This window comes from Puccinia triticina, chromosome 7A, assembly GCF_026914185.1.
Source record: "Puccinia triticina chromosome 7A, complete sequence".
NCBI classification, from domain to species: domain Eukaryota; kingdom Fungi; phylum Basidiomycota; class Pucciniomycetes; order Pucciniales; family Pucciniaceae; genus Puccinia; species Puccinia triticina.
This window is the reverse complement of record NC_070564.1, coordinates 6906726-6916552: the sequence shown is the minus strand read 5'-3', so window position 1 is coordinate 6916552 and position 9827 is coordinate 6906726. Positions and strand designations below refer to the sequence as shown.

General features: G+C 44.9%; 1 protein-coding gene across 1 annotated transcript; it reads right to left on the bottom strand.

The window, feature by feature from the left end:
• Positions 1-404: 404 nt before the first annotated feature.
• PtA15_7A770 (uncharacterized protein) lies at positions 405-2750 on the bottom strand (the record flags this gene model as incomplete). The annotated part of the gene is made up of 5 exons (XM_053171412.1): positions 405-457; positions 568-990; positions 1072-1447; positions 1504-2470; positions 2731-2750. 5 exons carry the CDS (start codon positions 2748-2750, stop codon positions 405-407), a joined length of 1839 nt encoding a protein of 612 aa, XP_053022596.1.
• Between the last annotated feature and the right edge of the window lie 7077 nt (positions 2751-9827).

The window sequence follows — 9827 nt, the reverse complement described above, 5'->3', positions numbered from 1 at the left end:
GTCCCCCCAATAGAAAGAAAATGGACTTTCCCACTGTTGCAGCACTGATTTAGCTCTGTGCACTCAATTCCACTGCCACGCAAGAAACAACAGTAATTTACCATGCTCTCATGGTGTAGTTTCTCCAGCAAGAAACATTCATGCTATTGTCCCAAACTCAGGTCAGGGACTCAGGACTTTCTGCTTGGATATGTAGCTCAAGGGTCCAGGAGCAACTCATACTAGTTTCTAATGGTTGAACACAAAGCTTCATGCACAAAAACACATATGAAAAACTAAATTAATACACATGAAACTATTTTTTAATTTTCTTAATATTTTTGACTTTGGTTTCTACTATCCTCCGGCGCTCTGCCTCTTTTTCTGATCTTTTTTGACGGCAGAGAGTGTTTTTTTCTCTCTCTTCAGCTGATAGCTTCTTCAGGGCTATTGCTCTTTGCATGAGCCGATGACAAATCTGGAAAGATGATCCGAAATGAGTCATACTGGGTGTTGACTTCAGGAGAGTTGGTGCAACCGAAGTATGGTGTTTAACCGAGTTACTGGACCATAATACCTCAACAATACCAGGCAACATCCCAAAGTCAATATCGCATCTGAAATCAGGAAAGTGGAGTGCATGGCCAGGAACCATAGCTTCACTATTGGGTACGATTGGCACACCGGTTGAAGGGTTGATGTAGCTGAACAAACCGTATGACCAGGGGTTTAAATCGTCGTCCATGTGTTCGTCATTTGAGAAGTCGGAGTGAGTGACAATGGCGCTGGAGAATATTCCATTGCATTCGTCTTCAAATTCATTCCACTCATCGTGTGACCAGCTTGGGATGCCAAATTCCTTGATGATTTCGGCGTTTTCTTTGAAGGATTCAAACGAAAAGTTTTTGACTCGACTGCACAAAAATCGGTTGTGATCTCGGAGCTTGTCCCAAAGGCGATTGTCCTCCTCTATGACATCTTGAGGAAGATCACGCCGGCGTGCATAGGTGCCTAGATGAGTACAGAAAAGGGAACAAAATGTCAGAAAGATGCTTCTAGCTGAAATTGGGAATGAAGGGAATGTTTTCCTACCTGCTTTGGCACCTTCATCAGAAGCCCCCCGGAATCCAATCCCTTGCATCTTACCACTTTTCATGGTGGTTGGTTTGATATCTTGTCGATTTTTAGCCATCAGGAATAGGTCTTGAATTATTTCCGCAAGTTTTGCAACAACTTCTTGATCAATTGAGTTGCTTGAGTGTAGTGGATGGAATTGAATAAGAAACAGTGTTTTTGAGCCATTGTTATTTGTAACAATTAATCGTTTGGAAGTGTACTTAGACGAATGGATGAGAAATGGCTTCAAAGGGTTATTGTTCAGCTGTAAGACCTTGATTGGGGGGTCGACCATCATGGTGAAATACGGATTGCGGATTCTGGGTAGAATCTTGTTGTTTTGTTTTTGACGCTGGGTAAGCTTGGTGTGGTTTGGGATGATGTCGCCAGTCGGCGAGCAAGATCGACAATATCTAGTAGATTTGTCATCTGGTTGAACACTAGAGTGATGAGCTGGCAAGCAAGACCGAGAGTATTGATTAGGTTGATCAAGTGCACCCGAGGGACCCCATCGACCCCTTGGGTGCATATGACTGGCGTGTTGAAAGGTTGAATAGCGAGCCGGCGAACAAGAGCGAGAGTGTCGAGCAGGTTCCTGAATGAACGTGGGGCACTGATCATGTGAGTAACGCGCCGGCGAGCAAGAGTGAGAGTGTCGAGTCGCATCACATGCACCCAAGGGACCCCATTGACCCCTTGGCTGCATATGACTGGCGTGTTGAAAGGTTGAATGGCGAGCCGGCGAACAAGAGCGAGAGTGTCGAGCAGGTTCCTGAATGTACGTCGGGCGCTGATCATTCGAGTAACGCACCGACGAGCGAGAGTGAGAGTGTCGAGTCGCATCATATGCACCCAAGGGACCCCATTGACCCCTTGGCTGCATATGACTGGCGTGTTGAAAGGTTGAATGGCGAGCCGGCGAACGAGAGCGAGAGTGTCGAGCAGGTTCCTGAATGAACGTGGGGCGCTGATCATTCGAGTAACGCGCTGACGAGCGAGAGTGAGAGTGTCGAGTCGCATCATATGCACCCAAGGGACCCCATTGACCCCTTGGCTGCATATGACTGGCGTGTTGAAAGGTTGAATGGTGAGCCGGTGAACGAGAGCAAGAGTGTCAAGCAGGTTCCTGAATGAACGTGGGGCGCTGATCATTCGAGTAACGCGCTGACGAGCGAGAGTGAGAGTGTCGAGTCGCATCATATGCACCCAAGGGACCCCATTGATCCCTTGGCTGCATATGACTGGTGTGTTGAGAGGTTGAATAGCAAGCCGGCGAACAAGAGCCAGCGTGTCGAGTCGGTTCCTGCATGTACCCGGTGCGCTGATCCGATGAGTGACTAGCCGGCGAGCAAGAGCGAGAGCGTCAAGTAGGTGCCTGCATGTGTGTGGTGCGATTTGGATCAGCAAGGATCAGCGCCGAGCGGTCCTCCCTGTGCGGGAGGGGGTGGTGCTTATGTAAGTTTGGCTTCGAAGCATTCTTCAATTTTTCTCCATCTCCTCTTTTGCAAGGTGATTCTAATTGACCCATCAAGAGAAGGGACTCAATTAATCTAAAGAATCTAAAAGAAAAAAAATTGCCTAAAGAAGAAAAATTGCTCACCAGGGCTCACTTGCTCTCGGATCACCAGGGCTTACTTGCCCTCGGAGCCTTCCATGTTCCCCAAGTTCTCAAATTTCGTCCCACTGCCAACTTCCAAGGCAGGTATGACCAGAGATGGCCAAGGCAGTCCCACCTCCTGGTTGCATGTGACCGGCCGCCTTGGTAAATTGTTAGATTTTGTGAAATGTAACTGTATTGGCCACTGCCTTGGTCAAGGCATAACGGCCTTGGTGGCTTGTCCCATGGTTTCTCGTGATGGCCTTGGTCCCTTGTGACTGCCTTGCTTGCTCCGCTTGGAAAACACAGCAAGCAGGCATGCAACTGCCCCTGCTACGATTTCCTTAAAGTCGCATCATATCATTACCTACCCCCATCACTCTCTTACAAATTCTTCATTTGACCAGTTTTCTACCCAACATCAAAATACCTAAGAATTCGACCCAAATATCTTAATCATGGCAAAAGTTATTGTAGATCCACATCACCCTGAACATAGCATGAATGAAAAATTAAAGTTTTCTGGACAATTTGTATCTGGATCCACTGTAAGCCGAACACATACCAACACTTAAACACTTAACCGATTCTAATGGATTTTTTGGTTACTTTCTTAGGCAGTAGGTTGGCCATGTACTCACAATATCACCAGCAATCTCTCTACCAAAAGCTCTGCCACTTCTTCTGGGTTATGGTCTCAGGGCCGTACTATGTTCCCGGTCAACCTTCGAACTGCTGATAACACGGAACCAGGGCTGATTGTTGGTCAAGTATATGAAATAGAAGGGGATATTACTGGTTCAAACATCTTTTGGGTCCCAAACCTCACTTTTAATGCTGGTGAGGAAAAGAGTCTAAGCTCAAGCATACTTTGGAATGCAAGTCAGAGAATTGAAATCAATGGATTGGGTACCATAAGGTCTACCCGGAGTTTTAACATTGGTAACAACATCACCAAACCACTTGTTGAAGCCATTGTGGACCATAGGGATGAGGTAAGAATCTTCAACTTCTTTGTGTTTTTTTATTGACTAAGCTGACAATATTTCAGAGAGCTCTTGGCGGTGTTATTTCAGTTTGTTGTTTGCTAGGCTGGAGGTATTGTGAAGTTGACACAACAATGCAGCTCTTTGAGGGAAGCCACATACTATATAAAGGCATGCTTGATGGCTATGATGTCAACTCAGGAAAAATGATTTTCGAGGTTAGTAGCCAAATTTCCATGAGAAATGATTTGAAGATTGACTTGCTATAATTAAATAATTTAGGTAACCAATGCCACAGTTGATTTCGTTGCTGCACTCCTTGAGGATTCTGACTCATCTACTGGCGAGCTTGGGGATGACTTCTGATTCTTACTTGACTTTGGACTCCTTATGTGGACCATTTTGTTTTTTTGAATGTAAACCATTTTGTGTTGTCTATACTTTCCAAACAGATCCATCATTTTATGTAAACCCTTTCACATTTGTATATAACTTCCAAAAATATTCATGCTAAAATGAAAAGAAGTATTCTGAGGTGAAGTACAGTGACCACAAATCATGATGCTGAATAGAGGTGCAGGCAGCCCTGGTATTGCTAGCTGAAAAGAAGCACATCACACCCCCAAAAAAACAGGCTGAAAGTGACATGCTTCCAAGTGGACAGTGCAGCAAAATCTGCCCCTGCTGCGCTTCACAAACTGATAGCTCATGGACACTTGTACTTTTGGTTAATGTTTTAGGAAATTCTCATTTCCAGTATTCAGCTCTCTAATTATAGTGCAGGTAAATCACATAATTGCCACTTTGAGCATGAGCAAAGTGCAGTTGCACTCTAAAAGTGGACACAGTCAATAGTGCCTCCAGCACAGTTAATAGTGCCTCCAGCACAGTTAATAGTGCCTCCAGCACAGTTAATAGTGCCTCCGGCACAGTTAATAGTGCCTCCGGCACAGTTAATAGTGCCTCCGGCACAGTTAATAGTGCATCCGGCACAGTTAATAGTGCCTCCGGCACAGTTAATAGTGCCTCCGGCACAGTTAATAGTGCATCCGGCACAGTTAATGGTGCCTCCAGCACAGTTAATGGTGCCTCTGGCACAGTTAATAGTGCCTCCGGCACAGTTAATAGTGCCTCCAGCACAGTTAATAGTGCCTCCGGCACAGTTAATAGTGCCTCTGGCACAGTTAATAGTGCCTCCGGCACAGTTAATAGTGCCTCCGGCACAGTTAATAGTGCCTCCGGCACAGTTAATAGTGCCTCCGGCACAGTTAATAGTGCCTCCGGCACAGTTAATAGTGCCTCCGGCACAGTTAATAGTGCCTCCGGCACAGTTAATAGTGCCTCCGGCACAGTTAATAGTGCCTCCAGCACAGTTAATAGTGCCTCCAGCACAGTTAATAGTGCCTCCAGCACAGTTAATAGTGCCTCCAGCACAGTTAATAGTGCCTCCAGCACAGTTAATAGTGCCTCCGGCACAGTTAATAGTGCCTCTGGCACAGTTAATGGTGCCTCCGGCACAGTTAATAGTGCCTCCGGCACAGTTAATAGTGCCTCCGGCACAGTTAATGGTGCCTCCGGCACAGTTAATAGTGCCTCCGGCACAGTTAATAGTGCCTCCAGCACAGTTAGTAGTGGCTCTGGCATGTTCAGTAGGGCCCCGGCACAGTTGATAGTGCCTCTGGCACAGTTAATTTGATTGCACATTTAATCCAATGGCACATTTAACAGTTCCCCCCACACAGTTATTTAATTATTTTCATTAAAAGTGCTAGTGAAATTTTGCAATTCTAAACCAGGATAACACCATGGTTAGTCTAGCTAGACCACTGCTGATGCCAATATCCCAAACCTGCTTGAAGTGCAGCATGGAAATAGCATCCCTGCATGAAAATACCACCTTCCCAATGTATTTTCTTTCACATGACAAGGACTAGGGACCAGCATTATTGATGGTTGAGTGCTCTGACCCCTTCTACACAGTCATAGCCCAAAGATTCATTTTAAAATAGGGCCTAGGTACTCTCAAAATGTGCAATAAGAGAGTACAGAAGCAACTTATCTTCTCACTCAGGTACCCTGCAGTTTAGCTTAAAAAAATTAACTCAATCCTTATGCTGAAAGATAAATGCCTTCAAGTGTCACTGATTCCAAATCCTGAGCATCAAAAAGTTGAAAATAATGGAAAATGGGATACAGCCTTTTTTACAACTTTGTACAAACATGTGTTGAGGATCTAATCAAATTGGGCTTCCTCTACACCAGATCTTGGTCTGAATCAGAACCATCATCAGAGGAGTCAGAGAAAAAATGTGGGGGAAAATATACTTGCAGCCTAGGGAGCATAGAATCAAAGACATTCCAAACCCTACCAATTTCTAAGTTTTGAAAATCATATCCTAGTTCACAGAACAGGGGAAAAGCAATGTTGTGAAAGAAGGCTGGAGTGTGTGTGAACATGCGGTCTAGATTGGGGTAGTTTTCTTCTAGGAGCTCATCAACTCTTGTGGGTGGGATTCGGATTAGTTGGTCTGTAGTTTGGAAATGTTCTGGGTTTGAATAAGAAAATATTGGCTGAACAGCAGTTGGAAGGGAGGTCCTGTTGTCGCGCCGCTTCCGGTATGCATTGTGGGTGTTTACCCAGCTATCAGCACTAGCCTGAAAAACTGGAATCCATAGAAATAGAAAAAGGAGTCTGAAGGATGTACAATCAGGAGGATACAATGTAGAACAATGCCATATATGAATTTGGAAACAAAGCTTACTTTTGCAATGGGTCACTATCATCATATCCACCAGTTTCCATTTTGGTTAAGATGAAGTCTATTATTGGCCTGTTGTGCTCGGCCATCATTCTCGACCACAATGATTCAATTTTCTGATTATGAACTGATTTTGTGTAATGTATGCGCTTTTGTGCTTGTTCAATGGTGATACCTTCAATGAACTCATGGGAAAGCTGAATGAGTAAGTCACCCATGTTTCCTGTCTCAGTACCCTTGTCAACCGTAACCTTTTCTGGAATCCCGCCAAGAGACCTAACTAAGTGAAGGAAGTAAGCGCCAACATGCCTTGGATCATTGTTTGTGACATGAACAAAGATGCCCAATATTTTTCTTGACCATGCGTCTATGAAGCCGTACACCGTGATTCCATAAGGTTTGAGCTTGTCATGGCCATCAGCGGCCCATATGTGATTAGGACCTGTGGATCGGAAAACTCTCCTTTTGCATGTTTTCTTGAGCCGCATTTTGATTCCTTCAGGATCCACCTCTTTAAGGATGTCATAAACAAGCTGCCTGTGAAGAGAAGGAGAAACTTCATGTGAATTCAAAAAACTAAGGTCAATGAGTTGAATTTGAGGTGTACCTGGGTATATGGAGTCCATAGTTTGTTACCAAGATCTGTCGCATCCTCCTATAGCCTGCAGTGTTTGCCAGTAAAGCATCACGGGCATGTTTGATGAGCTCGACCACTTGTTCTCGTGTTATCTTTCCATCTGCAAGGTCGTTTTGTCGTTGTTTCAGCTTGAGGCGCCTCAGATATCTCTCAACGGTGCGGGGGCAGACGACCAAGCCTAGTTCACTGCGGAGTTGGGAGCGCATTTCTAATACTGTCAAGCCATTTTTATGGGAAGAGATAATGCTTGCGCGAATAGGTGGTAGTAGATCTGGGCTTCTTTCTGCTGGTGGAAGATCACAGAGTCGGAGGCCCCATTTTTGGCGAAGGCGAGTGAATGTACGGGGGAGAATTGAACAGCCATATTCTTCCTTGAGTATTGATAGGATATCTGGACCCTTCAAGCCTTTGGAGAGGAGGGATGCCACAATTGCGCGCTTCTGATCATCTGAAAGGAGTATGGGACCAGATGTCGAGCTGGGGGATATGGGATCATCAACTCCAGAATGCTCACTGTAATCGGTTGTTGTGATATCTTCATTCATAGCGTTCCAAAAGACTGTGAAGGCAGTTGGGGTAGAATTTTGGGTGGCAAAGCGATGTAGAATTTTGGGTGGCGAAGCGATAATTACAATGTTGAATGGTAAAAAGCAGTGAAAGCAAGCGTCAAGTAGATGTGACTGCCTATGGCCTGATTTTTGAACCAGGACCGGCAGATGTGGGGCAATACACAACTAGCAGTGCCTGGCTGCAGTGATGATGCTCTAATCCAGCCAGAAAAGCCTTACATCAGCTGGGCAGTTTGACTGGCACTCCCCTGCCAACATGGTTAGCCATGGTGGTGGGTGTTGGTGCCAAATTGGTGCCAAGTGCGCGACCAGCCATTTTTGCCAAGACTTCATATTTGGCTGGGTGCGCCCTTGGCGGCAATTCGGCGAAGCAACCGTACACAATGGTGACGGTGGTTGTTCAACCCAAGCCGGGCCTTAAGGGTTGGCATTAGATGGGCTTAGCCCATGAGCAGAAAGATGACCAGCTCGGCGCTGCAATTGCAGGGGTCAACTTGCTCTTTGCCCTCGGACTCAGCTACCACCAATGAAAATCTGCTACGTAAGCTGACCTCGATGCGGGTTGACATGGTAGGCGGGCCATCAAGGCCCATGAGATCAAAGGCAACACCCTGAAGTTTTGTAGTTTTGGGTTATGTGATTACAAAATCTGTACAGATGCCGGCTTGGGAAGTGCGACTGAAATATTTGGATACCAAAAGTGAAACTCGAAGTCCAAAACCGAATTCGATGTCAGAAATCGATGGCGCGATTGGTGTTGGTCCAGGGCTTCCGTATGTATGTACTTGTTGGATGGCGCTCTGAAGCGTGAGCCGCTCATTCCAAAAGCGGACATACAGGAACCAAAGCAACCTCACTTCTGGTGTTCGGAAAAAAAATCTGGTGTAGTAAGGAAACTTTATATACTGTGTGCCCCTTGGTGAATCTTTTCCCCACAACGGCTCAAGCTCCTCTGTTGAATTTGCACAGTTTGAGCAGACCTCGTCCTTTCCCCCTCCGCCCTTGCACTTGCAATGGGCCCAAGGGAAAAAAAAACTCTTTTACCACCCTGTTGCGTTTACGCAGGTTTTTAGCATCCCCCTCCGCCCTTGCAATTGCAATGGGCCTGAGGGGAACAAAAACTCTTTTACAAACCTGTTCTGTTTGCACAGGTTTTTAGCAGCCCCTGCGTCACTCTGCAATTGCAATTGACCCAAGGCAGACCTTTTCCTTAATTGTGCATTACGCGTTGTTGTCTTTTGCCCCCCTCCTGCCCTTGCATTTGCGACAGGCACAAGGGGGTTTATTCCTGCCCCTTTTCATTACTGGTTCAGGAATTGGGGGGCAAGTCCAAGGCATTTATGTTCGGGGACTTTAAATTAATTTTCTTGCGGTATTAAGCGTAATATGCTGATACCTGAGAAAATTGGAGGTTGGATGCAAGTGCCAATTTTCTATTTGTGCACAGGGGGCTAAATATTAAGCCCCTTTTCAGAAAATTGCAGGGGAAATCCTTGATCCAAATTTCCACAAAAGTGTGGATTTAATATACTTAGATATACGGACTTACTTCGCGCACTGCGAAAAGCTCTTCGCGCACTGCGCGTGAAGGGCGCAACTTTTTCAAATTATTTTTTGACCAATCAATAGAAAAGCTAATTGTTGTCCTCTGTGAATTTATTTGGAGTTTTTTGAAGCTTCTTTGTATGCTTAAAAATTCCACCAATAAAAAGAACAAGTACAGTCACTTGGGGACCTGGAATCCACATTCCCACCAGTCAAAAAAATCCAAATAATTGAGTGAATCATGATACATATGAATTCAAACTTTCTAGAGTTTTTTGGCCACTTTTTGCAAGAATAAGGCTTTCAAAAATTAGGAAAGTTAACCACTTACTGGCGCATTTTGGCATATCTTGAGAAAAAGTTACTGGTTTTTGAAAGCCTTGTCCTTGTACAAAGTGACCAAAAATTTCTAAAACTTTTGAATACATATTTGATATGATTCACTAAATTATTTGGATTTTTTGGCCTGTGGGAATATGAATTCCAGGTCCCCAAATGGCTGTACTTGGTTTTTTTATTGGTGGGATTTTTAAGCATACAAGGAAGCTTCAAAAAACTCCAAATAAATTCACAGAGGACAACAATAAGCTTTTCTATTGATTGGTCAAAAAATAATTTGAAAAATTTGCGCCCTTCACG